The sequence below is a fragment of the Phyllostomus discolor genome, chromosome 1 (assembly GCF_004126475.2).
Source record: "Phyllostomus discolor isolate MPI-MPIP mPhyDis1 chromosome 1, mPhyDis1.pri.v3, whole genome shotgun sequence".
Classification (NCBI taxonomy): domain Eukaryota; kingdom Metazoa; phylum Chordata; class Mammalia; order Chiroptera; family Phyllostomidae; genus Phyllostomus; species Phyllostomus discolor.
This window is the reverse complement of record NC_040903.2, coordinates 63806639-63826938: the sequence shown is the minus strand read 5'-3', so window position 1 is coordinate 63826938 and position 20300 is coordinate 63806639. Positions and strand designations below refer to the sequence as shown.

The 20300-nt window shown below is 36.4% G+C and overlaps 1 protein-coding gene across 2 annotated transcripts in view; it reads left to right on the top strand.

Annotated features, from left to right (window-relative positions):
* Positions 1-20300, top strand: part of SLC39A12 (solute carrier family 39 member 12) — a 63114-nt gene that overhangs the window by 10872 nt on the left and 31942 nt on the right. For both annotated transcript variants that reach the window (XM_028507632.2, XM_036023706.1), the window contains exons 4-7: positions 4960-5167; positions 12571-12743; positions 15971-16142; positions 19861-20033. In XM_028507632.2, coding sequence (XP_028363433.1) covers positions 4960-5167; positions 12571-12743; positions 15971-16142; positions 19861-20033 — 726 coding nt within the window. The remainder of the gene's footprint in view (positions 1-4959; positions 5168-12570; positions 12744-15970; positions 16143-19860; positions 20034-20300) is intronic.

Sequence of the window (20300 nt, the reverse complement as noted above, 5' to 3'; positions counted from 1 at the left end):
GTTCATAGATGCCATCTTCACATTGTATCCTCATAATAGAAGGGGCAGGAAGCTCTCTGGGGTCCCTTTCATAAGGGCACTAATCCCATTCATGAGGGCTCCACCCTTACAACCTAATCACCTCCCTCCTATTATCATCACCTTGGGGATTAGGATTTCAGTATATGAGTTTTGGGGGGACACAAACATTCAGACTACAGCAACATGAGAAAGTGAATTTGATTTTTGCCTTCAATTCTGTTTTTCAGGAGCTCATTGGCATCAGTGTAATCATGCTGCAGCATAATGGCCAGCAAATATGTCTCCAATTTGCTGTAAATGTTTCATTTCTCTTGTTATTGGCAGAACAAATGGAAAACCATTTTACTAAGGACTTCATGAACATCACTTCAGCAACAGATTCATGAATCTCAAAATTTGACCATATATTTTTGTTTTTATTGCCAATTGAGAAAATAAGGTTTCTTTATATAATTCAGTATTTTTGCTTAACTAAGGAGGTGTTCCTACATATAATATCTTCACTGCAATATCTATATAATACATAATCAGTCCAGATTATCCACTAGGATTTTAGTTATCCTATCTGTTACTGTCTTTTGATGCAGATTAAATGGACATGGAAATCCAGAGCTTAAAAAGCAGATCATATGTGCATATTTCATGCAGATTTCTGGTTCTCCAACACATATGCATATTCCAAGTGTTCAGGAGATTAAACATTCCTAGAACAGGATAAAATAGTTCAATACTATGTGTAAACATACTTTATTCATCTATTCAGTCGAAAGAATTGAACTCTTATTGAGTCATAAACTTTGCTAGGCCTTAGACCAATGATCTCCTAGCAGAAAGCACTATGGCAGTTCCCGTGAAGGGTCCTTTAGCCCATTCACCTGGTCTGGGATTCCTTTAGAAAGTCAGTCAATCCAGACTTTTATGGGAGGCCTGTTGGTACCTCATTGCAGGATGCTGCTTTCTCCAACTAGAGGCTGTAGGATCACAGACAGTGCTGGTAGACCAGGCCCACCCCCACTAGCATTTCCAGGTCTTGGTCTGCACAGGACTCAATCTCCATAGGTCAACTCACTAATAGCTGCTCCAGGTGGGTTTTAACCAGCTGACCAAGAGAAACAACTTTATACTGTGGTACTCTAATCCAGCAATCCTCCCCAGTAGCCCAGAGGGTAATCATCTCTCCATTTCTTCATTCTCTTTCACCCAACTACTCCATTTTATCTTCTTGACTCAATCCGTTAATGCTCATACCTATCTCTGTTCTTACCATTGTTTGCCATTTCCATGGTAATGAACAGGGATCTATCTATACAGTTCTCCACTGGCTCTGCCTCTTATAGGGAGGACCCACATCATGGTCACATCCTAAGGACTTTATGGCTGGAAGCAGTGGTTGGAACTCTTTCTCCTCAATGTCACTTCAAGACTGTTACTCTCTATAACATTCATGAAAAAACACACCTTGATAAGGTTCTTATTATCTGTTAATTCAGCTTGCTGTTTTCATCCACAGAATTTCTGGCTACTTCTTCAAATTTATCAAAAGTTTGGTTACTGACTCAGCCTTTCAGTCTTCTTGCCACCACAGCTATGAATATGTTCTTGCCAAGCTCAGCAATTACAAACTTAAGAAAAAAACCCAATTGGCACTCTTCACTCCTTGTCCTATATCACAAGAATGCAAACAGACACAATAATCTCCTCCTGATTCCCATTTTGATGAACCTACTTTTTCTTCTTATTGCTGAGTTCCTCTCTCATTCTTTATTTCCATACATTTTGTTTCTTAATCTATGCTCTGCTTCGTGCTCCCTCACTTTTGTCCTGCCTCCATAAAACTGTCTTTTATTCATTGATTTCTGTCATCCTGTATATCATACTTTCTTCTATTTCCATCAACCCATATCTCCTGGGTTTTCTTCTCATTTGTCTAGCTGTTCTGTACCAAGTTCTCTGGAGGATGCACTTGATCTGTCATCCCTTAAATCATGTGTCCTCCACGGCCCCACCGTCTAATTTTCCTCTACTCACTCTACATGCTCTTGCTGCATGATATGCTCTCACAGCCTCATGCACAACCAAATACTGATTACTTTCAATTCTGCTGCAGGCCCTGGTATTTCTTTTGAGCTATAGACTCTCATATACACCAATATGGCAAAAATATTCATTTGGATATCTCCCTGGCAACTGAAACTTAATATTAAAATCTAAGACTTATCTTTATCCTGAATAGCTCCTTTCCTTGGTGTTGCTTATGTAGCTCTTGAAACAGTCTGTATTTTGGCTTGTATAACACTGCACATTCCTTGTTTTCTTTCTCTCTTCCTCTCTCTGGCACCCATGTTCACCTGTGTAGGCTCTAGTTTCTCTGGGCAGTTCTTAAGCATTAGTGGTCTTAAAGGCCTTGTCTCAGCCTCCTGTCATTCTGTATGCAGTCTCCCGGCTAGGGCATCTATACACACAGATGACTCACAAGAGTCTATCTCCATTCCAGAACTCTCCTCTGGATTCCAGATCTATGTATCTTACATAGCACCTCTTCTTTTTTCTTTTTTTTTTTAAGTATATCGTATCTCACACATAACATATCCAAAATCAAGGTCACTGATTATCCTGGCCAGATTGAGACCTCTTGTGTTGCTCCATGTGTTAGTGGACAGCATCACCATCCAGTCAATTGCTCCAAGTACATCCCTTCTACATCCAGTCCCTCTCCAAGTCCTACTTCCATTACCTCTTGAAGATCTCCTTAACCTGTTGACTTTTCTCCATTATCATCACTACCACTTTCTAATCTACTTGGACCATTGTAATAGCCTTCTAACTGTATGATTAGTAATCACTGAGTCTCTTTCCAATCTTTTTATTTTTCACCAAGTGGCTAGGATAGATTTATCAAAACACAAATCCAGTCATATTACCCCTATTCCCATCCCTTCCTCAGAATCATCCTTTGGCTTCTTGTTGATGTTAGGATAAAGAGCAAACTCTATCATCTGCCAACAGACCTTCAGCTTTCCCCATGCTCCCCTCGCCCTATCTGCCCCAACTATTTCCCTCCTTCCAGCCCTTCCTATTTGCCACCCTCCCTCCTGCCCAGAGCTTTGTCCCCACTGTTCCTTTTGCTTGGAATATTCCTTCCTGTACTTCCTTCAAATTTGACTGTGTATTACAATCTCATAGAAGCCTTCCTTGATCTGCCTGACTGAATAGAATGGCTGTCTGTTTTTACCCTCATTGTACCATGTGCCTCTCTTCAAAGCTATTGCTACAGTTGTCATCTTATATTTGATTACAATATCATTTTATTAACAATATTAAACTTTAAGCTCCAGGGTAGGAAATGCTTCTGGTTTTGGTCATCATTGCATTTCCAGTACCTACAAAAGTAGCAGACATGTATTGGGTATTTAGGGAAAATTTGGGGGATAATGGATAGCATTGCTGTTGTATAGTTGTCAAATCCAGAAACATGAGTCATTTTTGACTATAGTCCTTCACATTTTTCTCCAAGCCCTCTAGTCTACCTTCTTAATTAATATTCCTCAAAAGCATGTACTTTCTTCATCTCTGGCTCTACCATCTTAGATAAAGAAATATCTTAGATTAATCAATAAATTCTTAACCAGACTTCCTGCTCTTAAATTCTACCCTGTCCATCTACTCACTAGTTTGCCATCAGAATATTTCTGTATAATACCTTATTGTAGAATTCTCTTGTTTATATAATTCAGTGGTTCCCCTGGAGTCTTCAGTGAATTTTTCTTGTAGCGCTAAATATAAGGCTATTCTCAATCTGGATCTTGCCAGCTTACTCTCAGACGTATCCTAGACACTGGTAACAGCGTTAATAGCAGTTGTGATTAGCTGACTGTGTCCTGTGTGCCGAGGGCTTGGTTAAGTGTTTTTACATGCTCTATCTCATCCAATCTTTGTAAACTTTGTGTTGGGTGTCATTGTTCTTTTTAACCAATAATGAATAGGAAGATTAGCTAAGATAAAATCATTTTGCCCAAGGTCACCCCGATAGAAATGGCAGAGATAATATTAATGCCTTAGCTCTCTATCCCAAGCCCTATGCTATGGAACTTGTCTTGATGATATGGAAGTCCGAGCACCATCCTGGGTTTCAACCTATTTCTATACACAAGAGGAAGAGTATTGAAGAACATAGTCTGTGGAGTCAGATTTGAATGCACATTGGGACTCTGCCCTTCATCTGCCAGGTGATCTGTGAAAAGAGTGTCCACTGCATATAGTTCTAGGAGAAGGAAAACACAACGTATATGCAATGGACCTACCACAGTGTCTAGCACATAGTAGGCACTCAATAAATATTCAAATAAATGAATAGGGATACTATTGGGATCTAAGGCAAAATCCAAACCTTTCATATGTTCATAATTTAAATGAGGGAAATTGTTGTATGCATGAAAAGGTCCCATGTCATACATCCAATGGTAGTTCAAAGAACACAGACACTATGCTGGCTTTGATTTGTGGTCAGCACACATTGTGTGTGAGACTAAATGCAAGTACAAAACGGGATGTGCTCTGTGATGATACGAGGCAGCAGAGCCAGTGTGAATCAAGAATGGGAATGTAGATTTGAAAGTCATCACTGCAGGTTGTACTTGAAGCTGGAGAGAAAAAATCCACCAAATAAAAGGGTGTAAACAGTTGAAACAAGAGAACTCCTTGGAGAAAAACATATCTTTAAGGGATGCGGCAGATAAAACAAACAAGAATTTTCCAAATAGGGGTATTTCCGACTAGAGAACGATGGCAGCCATATTCTTATCAACAATGCAATCCTCTCTGATGAAGAACTATTCCTTATCCTTAGGGAAATCCTGGAGATGTTTTAATCCAAACATCTTTAATGCTTTAATAACTTCAGAGGTTAAAATTTTCTTCTTACCCTGTGTCTGATTTTAGTGTATGGAAACAAGAATGCTGCAGAAAAAGTCTGGAATACTAAACAGTGATGGCGCTGACGAAAATACGCTTCCCCAGTTGGCGGCAACAATCATTGCTTTGTCTCTTCAAGGTGTTTGTCTGGGGCAAGGAAACTTACCTGCCCCAGACTATTTCACGGAATATATTTTCAGTTCCTTGAATAGTACAAACACTCTTCACCTATCAGGTAAGGGTGGTTTTCATGAATTTAACTTCCAAGTCACACCTACAAAATAATTGTGCCAAAAAGAAAGACTAGCACTTTTTGATGACTAAATTTGTTCAGGTACGTTTTATAAACTATTTCCTCTTAGTGTGTAGTAAGACAGCTCAGATGGCCTTTTTAAGCAAACATACTATGATGATAATTATGTGGTATTGAAGCAAAAATATGGACTTGGCCCATTTCAGCAGTGATGCTGAAATTGTGGGTGTAGAGCCAAAGGGAGAGTTTTTAATGATCTGCCATAGGTACTAACTGAACACTTTCTTATTTAGTACATAGTGCTGAGCCAAAGGGTTACAAAATACAGTGTAGAATGATGAAATAGTAGGCCAAATGGTCCAAGAGCCTTGGTAGCAATTTGCTTGTAACCATAAGTAAGTCATTTGATTTTAAATAAAAGTAATATGAAATATCCATTTGGCTACATTTGTGATTACCAGCTTTTGAGGGGCTCCAAGATAAAATGGGAAGCCAAGATAGAATCAGAATATCTGTTTTGCACATTTCTTTGTTCTTGACAAGACATTGAGAGTGAAATTATTTGTTTTCCTAATCTGCATCCAAATGCCCGACTTTGCACCAGGGGATCCTGCCGTGTTGCATAATAGCTTGAGCTGCTAACAACGCACTTCCTCTTGAGAAAACACAGCATAGAGGGAGTTATGAATTTACCAAGGGACCAGCAATACTCTCATAATCTGGTCATATTTCCCAACTTTGAAAGAAGGGATTCAGAGCTGGTAGCCATACAATTCAGCGTTGATCTTTCTCCAGACTTGTTTGCACAGAAAATTGAATGGCAGTTGTGTTTTTCTACAATTTATTTGTATTGTCTGTTAAGATGGAAGTTGAAATACAAATAAATCATGTTACCTACCTGGTATAACTAGGAAAGAAACTAGGGAAAGACATCTTATGCTGAGAATAATTTTGATATGGAAACCAGGAGCTGAGATATTTTAGCAATACTTTTCATTTCTGGGGAAGGCATGCAGCAATTCCACTTTTCAAGTAATATAAAAACCTATGGCAGTGGAAGGCTTGGTCACTCTAAGAAACTGGAAGAGGCATAAGACCACAAGACAGAATACAGTTAGAGGAAATCTATGCTGTAAGTTCAAGACCAGTTGTTTAGATATTAATCATCATGAATCATTGTTAAAATATCCAAATAATTGCTCATAAGAGATGTTTAATATCATCCATTTGGGCAAAAATCAGCTATTTTTTTTTCCTAATTCCTTCACCTTCTTCACCCAAACCCCTAGCCCCTCTCCCCTCTGGCAACCATCAAAATGTTCTCAGGATCTAAAAGTCTGTTTCTATTCTGCTCATTTATTTATTTTTGTTTTTAGACTAAATTATTGATAGATATATATTACCATTTTATGCCTATTTTTCATCTTTTTTTCCTCCTTCTTAAATAAGACCTTTTAACATTTCCTGTAATACTGGTTTGGTGGTGATAAACTGTTTTAGGTTTTGTTTGTTTGTTTATTTGTTTGTTTTTTTCTTGTCTGGTAAGCTCTTTATATGTCCTTCATCTAAATGACAGCTGTGCTGGGTAGTGTAATCTTGGTTGTAGGTCCTCACTTTTCACCACTTTGAATATTTCTTGCTAATCCCTTCTGGCCTGCAAAGTTTCTATTGAGAGCTCTCTTAGTAGAGGTCTCACCTAGGTAATTAACTGCTTGTCTCTTGACGCTTTTAAGATTCTCTCTTTATCTTTAACCTTTTACATTTTAATTATGATGTGTTGTGGTGTGGGTCTCTTTGGGTTCATCTTGTTTTGAATCCTCTGCACTTCGTGGACTTTTATATTTATTTTCTTCACCAGGTTAGGAAAGTTTTCTGTCATTATTTTTCAAATAGGCCCCTTCTTCCTTCCTTCCTTCCTTCCTTCCTTCCTTCCTTCCTTTCTTTCTTTCTTTCTTTCTTTCCTTTCTTTCTTCCTTTCTTTCCTTCTTAAATTGAATTTACTGGAGTGACATTGGTTAATAAAATTATGAAGGTTTCAGGTTTCCAATTCTGTAATACATCATCTATATATTGTACTGTGTGTTCACCACCCCACAAAATCAGCCATTCTTGCATTTGAGAATTCAATTTCATTTCAGAAATTGAAATGAAATTGTCCTGTTCCTGTTCCATCTCAGTGCTATTAGTTGCTCATGCCAGGATCCATGCACCATTTCCTCTAACAGCTGCCTATGAGTTGCAGCTCTACTGCAACTGCTTATATTTTGGGGGCTGGAGGAAAAGAAGTATGCCAGTTTTAAGTGTTTAGGTTTTTTATTATAGATTGTTAAACATAAAAGTAGAAACAATAATATAATGAATCCCTACGTGCATATTATCTAGCCTCAACAATTGCCACCAATTGGATAATCTTGTATTTACCTCTATTCTCTCCCATTACTTGATTCTTTTGAAGCAAATAATCAATTTTAAATATTTCTATATAAATCTCTCTAATAAAAGACTTTTAAAAAGTGCCTTATGACCAATATCACATTAATATCACCTTAGTATAAAAATTTCCATTAATATTGACATTTTTTTCTGATATATTTTTAAATTTTTTATTGAATCAAGATCTAAATAAGGTACATAAAATGCAAATAATGGGCATGTCTGTTCAGTTTTATAGGTATTATGCCTTCCCTTTCCTAACATCACCCTCATGTTCTCTATTTTGTTGCAATTTTTTTAAGAGAAACATCAACTTTAATAAGCATTTTCTTTTTTAAAAAAGATTTTATTTATTTATTTTTAGAGAGGGAAGGGAGGGAGATAGAGAGAGAGAGAGAGAGAGAGAAACATCAATGTGCGGTTGCTGGGGGGTCATGGCCTGCAACCCAGGCATGTACCCTGACTGGGAACTGAACCTGCGACACTTTGGTTCGCAGTCCGCGCTCAATTCACTGAGTTACACCTGCCGGGGCCATCTGTTGCAATTTTTTTGTTCCAAATAAAAGGATTATTTTTCCAGTCTAAATTTTGCTGATTTCATTTTTAGTCATTTAATATTTACTTCTATGCACTGTGTTTCATGTATATTTGTTGTTATAGGTAGAGGCTTGATTGACTATAGGTTGTGTATTTATTTGGAGGCACTGTCTTATAGTCAGTACTATCTATCCATCAAGGTACATAACATTGGTTGTCTCCCTTTTAAAAAGTGTCATGCGGTATTGATGATCATTGTCTAGATTGATTATTTAGAGTTTATGAAATGGTGACTAATTCTTTAATTTCTCCATTGATTAGTGTAATTCTATAATGAGAAATATTTCATTCATCACAAGTTCATGTTATTGAAGTTCTTAAAGTTATCATTGTTCAAAATAATAATAACATAGTTTCCTTATATCCTTCAAAGGAGAACAATGAACTTTTTAATATCATTACCATTGTATATCTCTTGATCCTTGTCATTATTATCTTAACTGGTGCTCAGAGTGTTTCCGTTTTTGCCCCATGAAATCTTATTCAAGTTGTCTCTTATGTCCTTTTAACAAAATCCTTAAACCATTTTATATCTATTGTGTTACAGTAAAAGATATTTCAGTGTATCTTGTACATTTCCTGCCTAAACCTAGAATCAGTTGTTTCTTCAAATATTTTTTATCCTCATATAAACAAGTTAGTCAAACTTTACTCTTTTTGTTTTTTGATTTTGAGTTATAGTTAAGGAACTTTCCTATATTCTCAGATAATAAAGGAAGTCACCAGTGTTTTCTTTTAAAACTTGTATGTTCTTGTTTATAACCCATTTTGAATTAATTCTGGTATGTGTTGTAAAAAATAGATCCAGGTTGTTTTTATTATGTGACTATCCAGTTTTCCTTATACATCTTATTTTATATGTAGTGAAAATTCCTTCCTCCACTGATTTGAGATTCCACTTTTATATAATGCAGCAATAAATGCAATCAGGCTTATTTCTGTTTCCTATTTTGTTCTATTGCTCCACTTTATTCACATGGTAATACCACCCTGTTTTACTTATAGTGGTTTTTTATTTTAATGTCTGGTAGAGCTAGCTATTTTCATTGTTCTTCTTTTCAGGATGTTCCTGGCTTTGTGTTTTTTCTAATAAAAATAAAATTCTCAAGCTATGAGAAAAAAACTTGTAGAAAAAAATTATGAAATAACTTATGGAGAAATGACATTTAAAGATGTTACATTGTTTAATCCAGGAACATAGTATGTCTTTCCATTTGTTCATGTCTATAAGTATGTTTCTGTGGAGTGTTTTATTATTTTGCTCACATAAGTTTTAGACATTTCCTGCCACATTTATACCTAGGCATTTAACTTTCTCTTCAGCTCCCTTAAATGGGGTCCTCTCTTTCATTACATTTTCTAACTGGTTTTTGTTTGTATATATAAAAGTTATCATTTGTTGCACATAAATTTTTTAATAGCCTCCATGATTAAATCTTTTATTTAATTTTTACAAGTTTGTAGGGTTGTCAGATATATAATTATATCATCTCCAAATAAATATAATTTTGCCTCTTCATTTTCTTTCTTTAATTTTATTTATTGATTTTAGAGAGAGAGAAGGGAGAGAGAGAGGGAGAGAGAGAGAAATTGATTTGTTGTTTCACTTATTTATCTATTCATCAGTTGCTTCTTGTATGTGCCTTGACCAGACAACCTTGGTATATTGGAACAGTGCTCTAACCAACTGAACTATTTGGCCAGGACACTTTTTTACTTCCAATTATTTTGTCTCTGTTTGATTTATAATCTAATTACATTTGTTAATAATCCCAGTATAATGGTAAACAGTACTGGAGACAGTTTGAATCCTTATCATATTTCTGACTCTAAAAGAAAAGCCTGTAGTGTTTTCTCATTGAGGTTAGAGAAAAAATGAGAAAATAAATTATCATTTATACTAACCCATATATTTACTTTTTCAGTGCTCTTCATTTCTTCCTATGAACTCAGTTTGCCACTTTGGGTCATTTCTTTTTACCCAAAAGTGTTTACTAATTCACTTAGTGTTTATTGTAAGGCAGTCCTGCTATGAATTCTCCCATTAATTGTTCAATAGTTTAAATAAAATCATCAAAATGATTTTATTTCACCTTCAGTTTTGAAGTATTGTTCTGCTGGATATAAAATTCTTGACTGACAGTCTTCCAGCAATTTGAATATGAGTCCACTTCATTCTGTACTCCATTGTTTGGATGGAAAGTCAGCTATCAATATATCAATGCTCCTTTGTATCTGATGGGTCATTTTTGTGATGGTTCATTTTTGTTTATTTGTTGCCACTTTCAAGATTTATCTTTGTCTTTGACTTTCAAAAGTTTGACTACAGTGTGTCCGGGGTCTTTTTGTAAATATCCTATTTGATATCTGATGAACCTTTTGAATGTGTGAATGAAGTTTTCCATCAGATTTGGAAAGTTTTATCATTATTTCCTCCAATGTTTTTCTACTTCTCTTTCTTTTTCCTCTCTTGTGAATATATATATATATATATATATATAAATATATGCTGTTGTCCCACAGGTCTCTAAGACATTCTTTTTTAAAAATATTTTATTTATTTATTTTTAGAGAGAGAAGGGAGGGAGAGAGAGAAAGAGAAACATCAATGTGCGGTTGTTGGGGGTTATGGCCTGCAATCCAGGCATGTACCCTGGCTGGGTATCGAACCTACGACACTTTGGTTCGCAGTCCGTGCTCAATCCACTGAGCTACGCCAGCCAGGGCTGACTTATTCTTTTTTAAAAGATCTTTTTTTCCCCTTCAGATTCTTCAGATTGATTTATTTCGATTAATTTTTCTTTATGTATAATTATTCTTTTTTCTACCTTCTCAAATATACTGTAAGCTATTCCAGTGAATTTTTTATTTCAATTATTGTATTCATCAACTCCAAAATTTCCATTTGGACTTTTACATAATTTTTACTTCCTTATTGAAATTTGCTATTTGTTAATTTATTATTGTCATATTTTATTTAATTCTTTAAATATAATTTCCTTTAGTTCCTTGAACATGCTTGTAATAGATGCTTTGAGTTTTTGCTAAATTCAATGTCTAGAAATACTCAGAGACATGTTCACTGACTGTTTTTATCACCTGAATGTGGGTCACACTTTCCTATTTCTTTGCAAGTCTCATAACTATTTGTTAAAAACTGGTCATTTAAAATAAAATATTGTATCCCTGGCCAGCATGGCTTAGTTGGTTGAGCATCATCCTGCAAAGCAAAAAAAGACACTGGTTTGATCCTGGTCAAGGCACATGCCTGGGTTGTGGGCCCAGTCCCTAGTTAGGGTGCATGGGAGAGGCACCTGATTGATGTTTCTCTCACACATCAATGTTTCTCTCCCTCTCTCTCCTCTCTCTAAAAACAAATAAATAAAATATTTTAAAAATAACATAAAATATTGTAGTAACACTAGTTTATAATGTTTCCTACCACTGATGGTAACACTTAGGAAAATACCAGAGATATTTTATTCACAAGTAAGAAGATGGATAAATTCAAAGAAATTCACCATTATATGTAATTATTCTCTGTACCAATCAGTTTGTAAAAACTGACAGCTAGCCCTGGCTGGCATAGCTCAGTGGATTGAGCACGGGCTGCGAACCAGGCATCGCAGGTTCGATTCCCAGTCAGGGGACATGCCTGGGTTGCAGGCCATGGTCCCTAGCAACCACACATTGATGTTTCTCTCTCTCTTTCTCTCTCCCTTCCCTCTCTAAAAATAAATAGATAAAAATCTTTAAAAAAAAACAAAACTGACAGCTGTACCAAGGGAAAGATAACTTCAGTCTATGCTAACAATCATACCACAGTAGCATTAGAAAACAATATCAATTTGTGTCTAATTTCAACATTTTTTCATTTCCTTTCTGCATAAATACTTCAGAGAAAGAGAATTTGACTGACGTAACTACATTAAAGTTATAGTTAATATATTAAAGATATATAGTGTCTCAGGAGAATACATCTTCTAAGGATTAGGCCAGTTTCACCTTTTGTCTTTGTGTTTGTAGGGAACTCCACCTAGAAAAAGAGTTAGGTGATTGGCCCAATGGAAGGCCCTCCGTTGGTAGAATTGCCCACTCATCTTCTCCAGGAGATAAATACAGTGGGAACATCTTCATAAAACTGGCTCAGCCCCAAAGCTTCACCAAGATCTTGAGGAAATCAATAACTTTGTGAAATATAAATGTCATTTATTATTGTTCAGCATAAAACTTTTTTCATCATAACCAAATTTACTTAATAAAATATCTATGCGGTGGCAATGTGAAATTGTGATTATTCTGAAAATGACCTGTTTTTATTCCATGTGACACCAGTCTTTGTATGAAATTTCTAGAACTAGACCAACTCCTCAACACTCTCTGGACCAGAGGCACCTGTATCAGAAAAGCTGAAGTCCATCAACTGCAATGGAAACAAAACAATATGACAATTCATGGTTGGAGTTACCCTAATACATCTGTATCCATTGACCATGAGTCGGACAGTGGTTCAGTTCCCTGGGATCAGGTATCGCCATTATTCCTCTCCTACCACTATTTGCTACTGTCAAAAGGAGTTCAGCTGGGAAAGTTCTGTAAGAGTTGTAGAAAATTTAAAGGATAACATGTATTTTCTTTAAATGTAGGCATATTCTATTCTCACAGAGTGGTCGTGTTTTTATTTCCTTCTACAAGTGGATCTCTATAAACATAAACATAAATATAAACACGAGTCTAAGATATTTAGGAGAATGATATACATTACTCTTTCCTCCCTTGGGTCTATACTGAATACATGAATAATTAATTCAGTGTACATATATTAAGCCTTTACTACGTGCCAGTCACTATTGTGGGCATGAGGGATATGGTATAGATCAGAAATAAGCACAGCTCCTATGGCACTCACAGGGTAGTGGGAGGGCATAGATATTACATAAACACAACAATGAATGAATACTTTAAACTTAGATTATATTAATTTAGGTTAGCTTATGAAAAGAGATTACTTTGAGTTGTGAGCCACAGAGAAATATTCGTATAGTAGGTAGCACTGAAATGGTTTTTGAGTCAAGGTGATAAATGTTCTTCTAAACATAGCCACATTTCTTAAAGATGTATTCCAAAATATGTTCACTAGTGTACCTTGATGCTTCTTGAAAATGGGTGCCATGGTCAAATCAGTTTGGGAGATACTGGAGAAACACATTGCACTGTCTTGGGAGGTCATATAGTAAATAAACTTCTTTATTCTTATTGAATCAATTATTTCTCAAACTTTGACCATAGAATCTTTCCCTGCCCTAGTCGTTTAAAATTGTAAGAAATTGATGTTCAGTGATGATGGCTTACATTTATTGAATACTTAATGTGTATTAGAGACTGTGTTATTTTACCTGCATTGCCTCATTTAATCATTACAACTGTGTAAGGTTAGTTTATGTTATTCCATCTTACAGATGATGACAGGGAGGCATAAAGCTAATAAATAATTGCTTAAGTTCATAGAAACTGAGGGTATATCACCTCCGAGCATAGTCAGTGCCCTTAAGAACTATGCTATTGTTTAAGAAAAGTTTATTTAAATTAATATAAAAACTATTTTTGTTATTTTTATCTTAGTTGAGCAGTTTCATATTGAGCACAATCTATATCTTAAAAGAACAAAATTCCTCACATGTTCCCAATGCTGCTGAATGCTGTTCCCATGAGTTACGAATCCATGACTAGACAGTGTCACATGTTGTTATTATTATATATTGTTAAAATGAATTTCTGTTACTGCTTTGCTTTTCTGTTAAAAGGCATCTATTTAAATGGATTCTTTCGATGCTTATTGTATTCAACTAAAGGTGACAAAAGTCAATGCCTTTTTTAATCCTTGTTTATGAAGCCTCTTTAAAAACTTCTTCAGGGCTAAGGTTATTTTTTTAATTTAAGGATTACCTACTTAAGCTATGCATTTTCTATAAACAGTAATAACTATTTTCTTTGCTGACTATGCAAAAAAAAACAAAACAACCTCTTTTCTGCACCAACATATCACTTCCTTGTGACTGTCGATGAGACCCTAAGAGAGCAGACTAGATCTGAGGATACTTCCTATGTTGTTCAGACCAGTGGTTCTCAAGGTGTTGTTCCTGCACCAGCAGCCAGCAATGTGTTAGAAATGCCAGTTCTCAGGCCCCATCCCAGGATCTGCTGAATTATAAACTCCGAGAGTAGAGCCCTGTACTCTGTCTTTTAATAAGCCCTGAAAGGGACTTTCAAAGCTGAAGTTCAGGAACCACTGCTTTGGACTGTGTTTGTAAAGTTACCATAGAAGTCTGATGATATATCAACATCAGACTTTGTATTGAAGTTTTACATAAAAGAATAAGGAAATTGTAAATTTTATTGTCTGGGTAATCTAAATATACTTTTTTGTTAAAAATACATCGTGTTTAAAATGTTATAGAATATAATGCATCAACTTTAAAGACATTTATGTTAAGTGATTTCAGAAGAAATGTAAAACAATGGCCTAAATAGCACAGAAACAGCAAATGATCAAAGCATAAATATCATAATAGCATAATCTTACTCTATGAGAAGGTATTCTAAAACTAGAACTATTCAATTTCTTGACAATGAACTGGGGGAAAGTGCGTGGCATTCTGTTCACGTTTATCTCTCCACTCTTTCACTTATCAGTCAGACATTTTCCAATAAGAATGTTTATTGTGGAGGGCTCACCATCAAAAGTTGGTTGTCTTTTATTGTTGTCAGTAATTTTAATGATGGATAATTTTATTCCATTAGTAACAAATGATGCAAAAGAGAATAGACTCTGGTGATTTTTACTTTGATAAGGAAAAAAGTCACAAGTTGAAGTTTCATGTTGTTGCTTTTTGTAGTAGATAACCTTTGGGCTTCTTGCCCAGTTCCTTGCTGAGAAATGCCTTCCTCACCTGCAGGAGTGAGCCTGCAGCCATGTTTGAGCAGCATGATCCCACCCCCTATCTTGTGGGCAAAACTGATCAGACGGATGTCTGACCCAAGTGAGCCTGTCCATCTGTGGCTTCACAGAACCATTAGATCTCTATCACGACTTACAGAATCAACTCAGTCTTGGGTTTGTGGACTGAAAGTTCACTTCAGGGTTGGAGCTTATGTGTCCATGTATTTTTCTAAAAAAGAGAAAGCCAGACTGTGAAATGTAATAGATATATGCAGAGTGGGACAGAAAGAAGACAGTAGACCTTGAAAAGACAAGCCTTTTAAATTACTGATTTTAGAAAAATAGTTTATTGATTGAAACTAAAGTTCACAAAGATTGTATTGCGGTCTTACTTCAACAGAAGATATACATTTGTGCTAGTGGAACTAGGTACCATTCTCATCCATATACTAGACATTTTTAGTATAATTTTTGATACACAAAATCAGCCCTCAACACTCCTAAGTTGGACAAATGCCTTGTGGCATTTTTAGAGACCTGTTGCATATACTATTAATTTATCATTCTTCTCTCTTATAAATATATCTATACAACATAAAAAAATGCAAAGATTTAGGTAAACATCAATAGGCAAAAGCAATTATTTCAATTGTTTTTGTGGAGAAGAGCTGTCAATTGACAAATGCTGTGTCAACTAGCTGGTATGTAAATGCTAAATGATATATATGGTTTCATGCATCCACTTTAGCCAGAATGGCAATTGATGGTGAGTTTGTGTGCTGAAGTTAGTAACAATGCGGGGTTTTCCCATACAGACTTGCTTCTCTGCTGGGCAACTGGTGGAGATATTTCTACAGAACAGCCTCTCCCCTATTTCTAAGGAGGACTTTAAGCAAATGAGTCCGGGAATCATCCAACAATTGCTCAGCTGCTCTTGCCAGCTGCCCAAGGACCATCAAGAAAACCTGCTGCCCACCACTCTGGAGAGTAAGTTCTGACTTTTCCCTTACAAAGTGGATGCACCTAATGTATGTAATCATAACCATGGACACAGAGTGCTTATTATAAACCAGGCACTGTTTTAAGCAACTGATACTTATTGACTCATTTCATCCTTACAATGATGCTATGAGCTAGATTTTATCCCCATTTTACAGATGAGGAAACTAAGGCACATAAGAGGTTAAGTGACTTGCCAAGGACACACCTGTAGTAAGTGATGGAGTTGGGATTCAAACCCAGGCAAGGTGGCCCCAGAGCCATTGTTTTTAACCAGTGTGCTATGCTACTTTCAATGACTATTTGTATTTTGTATACAATTTATGAGTATGTAAATTGATTTTGTCCCTTTTATGAGACTCAGTCATAGACCAACTTAAAAGTGCAGAGTTGAGAAGTGGCATGGTATTAGAGAGAGAACGTACGCAATGCTGGAATCAGAAGGTGAGTCATGGCTTCTACCCCTAGCCAACTCTGTGATCTTCAGCAATCTCTATTTCCCTGAGCCCATCTCTTATTCTCACAGTGGGGAAGCAGTGATGTCCTACAGGCCTTTTACACATTATGGCACAGGTAAAAAAAAAAGATGAAAGCACACTGAGGTAAACCCAAGAGGCTGTTCTAGAGTGGTGGTGGCTAGTGCAGGCAGGTACCACTCACCTGTATCCCATTGGACCAGTGCAGTGGGTGAGCTCTGCTGAATATATATATTCAGAGCTACCTTTCTTTCTGTCTGAGATAGTCTGCAGTGCCTATAATAGCTGAAATTTTTGGCCACTCACTTCTAACTCTCAGTGGATTCTGTGGCATCAACAGACTCAATTTGAAGATTTTTAGGTGAACAAAACATGCCAGGCCAAAATATCCATAATTCCACATTTTCTGAGAAGAAGAAAGCTCTATTAACAGTGAGCAGCTAAATAATTCAGCACCTGGTGGTCAGTGATGACTCACAGATGGATGAGGCAGACAGACCATGGCACCCAGGAGCTTCCACGAACATGTTTGTGCTCCCACTGTGTGGCACAGTGTCTGGTACCTACAGGCCACTGGGGAGTGGGTTTGTGAACTGAAGATCCATGAAAAAGTTTTTAGCTTTCTAATGACCTTCTAGACCCTTCTATGGAATAGTCTTCCTAAGAAAAATTCAAACAAATCACGCTCACTAAAGAACTAGAAAAACATTACTGTCCTCAATTTAAAATATTGCATTATGTAACTGAAGGGAAGGGCTTGTATTGGCCTTTTTATGGAAATACAAGATGAAGAGGGGAGGATACAGGGAGACATTATTAAGAAAACATTGTTCAGTGTGGTAAAACTCAATCTGTAAGTATCACTTCCAATTGTTTCCAGAAAAGAGCATTATGACCATGTATAAATCGAGTTTCAGACCTACGCAAAGTAGCTAGCTGCTCAGGAGTGGCTCAGAATTTAATTCTTGTGTTAAGTTCTATTGTAATGATGAGAAAGATTTACATAGCACCTGTCTGCAAGTCACCTGAGTCCAGTCAAGATGTGCTAAGTTAGTTAGCAGAGTTTGCTAGTTACAAAAGTCAGAGATTTTATGGTTATCAGGCTGCCCTTGCCATATGGGAGTAGGTGAAATCTGACTCACAGAGGCCCTGAAATCATCTGTAAGCTCCAAACTGGAAACGTTCATTTTTGTCCAGTCCCACAGTGTAGCTGCCTTCAGGACAAAGGGGAGAAGAAAACAAGAATCTCAGAACCTGAGACTTTGCCTTTTGCCTCGGAAATGTTAGAACCTAATTTGTTCCTGTACATTCTTGGCATTTTATGATCTTTTGTAGCTCTCTAAAATGTGGCACCTTTGAACTATATCAGGCACCCAGGTGCTCATATTAAACTTCAGATGTCTTTATTTCTTACATGAGAAGAATGACGTTCCCACAGAGAATCTACTTGTGGAAGAATGGGGTATGATACTTGTTAAATATCTCTATGGATTTTTAAAATAACATAGGCATTTTTACTAAATTACAACAGGATAAAACTTCTAGGCTGGTGTAGTATATGACCATTCCAAACCATTTTATTTTTTTAAAATTTAATTGTGGTTAAAAAACACATGGAATTTATAATCTTAATTATTTGGAAGTGTAGGATCTACAGTTCAGTAGTATTAAGTATTTCATATCATTGTGCCACAGAATTTTAGAACTTTTTCATCTTGCAAAACTGAAACTCTGTATCCATTGGATAACAACCATTGTATAGTGGATTTCTGGCAGTGAAAGAATAGTGATAAGAGTGGGAAAACCACAGTTTGAAAGTTTTCTCTGAATACATCACCAACTCTATTTTAATATTAAACTCTTATATAATCTAGAACTTATACTTTAATAAAGGTCATCTTAGCCCTGGCCTGGTTGCTCAGTTGATTAGAGTATTGTCCTGATTCTCCAAGGCTGCAGGTTCAATCCCCAGTCAGGGAATATACAAGAATCATCCAATGAAAGGATAAATAAGCAGAACTACTAATTGATGTTTCTCTCTCTCTGTCCTCCCCCCCCCCGCCATCAATACATTTAAAAAAACTAAAAGCATAGAGGTCATCTTAAAATCACAAGTCTATTATCATGTTATCAGCTAGAATCATTAATACAATTTAATGTAGAGGGTGAACATCCTAGAAAAGTACAAAAATAATGAGAATAGGCTATTTTCCATTATAACTAACTTTAAGATGATAGATTCTTAAAATCTACAATGGGCTTTTAATAGTATAACTACATTATTGATTTAACTTACTATTTACCTATATGTAGTCACTCAAGGAAATGATAGTTTAATTTTGTAATTACTTTATTGTTTATAAACCAGTTTGCCATGGCTTGTTAGTAATTTCTAAGTAAGTAGAAAACAAAAGTATTTGCCCTGAATGTCTGTAGCCAAAAGAAAATGAAAACTTGAATAACTCTTTATCTCCCAATCATTTGACTCTGAGAGCCATTTTTTCTCTCTGTTAACTTTTCTTCTTCTTTTCCTCTTTTATTCATTCTCTCCTCATACATATTTTTGTTTGAATAATTTAAATTGTACTTTCTTAATTTTTTTAATTCTAGAAGCCAGAAACATAGAATAAATGTAGACATCATAAAATATTATTACAATAAATCAAAAGGTAGGCTGTCCAAATGTATTATAAACCGTTACACATTCATTGATCGGTTTTTACCAACACAATTACTTATTTTTGGTCATTGAGAATAATAAACACTTTTAACCTTACAAACATTTTTGAGAACTTCCGGAAGAAAGTACTCATTTTGAATGCGAACATAGGTCCGCATGGGCCCAGACTGCACACTCCCATTGTAGTGCCGCTGCCTGGCCTTCGAAAGGCTTCCGTGTGATTGGATGGAAATCATTACCAGTATCTGTCCACAGACATGGTAGTTTACTGGCGAGAGAAACGAATTTCTTGCAGGTGGGAGGTAAGCAAAGTCCTTGCTTGCCACAACAATTTTTTAATAAGAGGTCATCAGGGTAACTTGAAAGATTTTTTCATAAAAATCTTTTCATTCTGTTCTTAAAAACTAAAACCTTTCCCCAGTAGACCACATACAAGTTCATGGCCCTACCAGCTGTGTTGTAGGACGCACTCTTCCGTCAGTTTCACTAGCTCAGGTGCTCACAGAGGGTCACAGGCACTGACTGTCTCCACGATCTCCTTCCAACTCAGAATATGGCTACAGCACAGTGGCCGTGATGCTGCTCACACTGGGCTCCCTGCTGGGGACCACGCTGCTCCTGTTCCACAGCTGTGAGGAGAGCTACAGGCTCATTTTACAGCTGTTTGTGGGCCTGGCTGTTGGGACCCTCTCTGGGGATGCTCTGCTCCACCTGATCCCTCAGGTAAGCTGTTTTGTTTCAGATTTAGATGGAGTGTTTCCAGTTTCTCTTTAGGGTTAGCCGGTGGAGGTGTTTATGCAAAATTTCACAGCAACTTGGATAAGTAGCTACGATGGTCAGTGTTTCCCTTGGAAATGAATATTATTCCCCCAAAGCAGTTGTGGGAGAAAGGAGATGACCAGACGTTGTAGTGATCCTATGTTATCCTTATTTTTGAAAAAATTTTTAAGAAGGTGATCAGATATAGATTCCTACTAAGAAACATTCAGG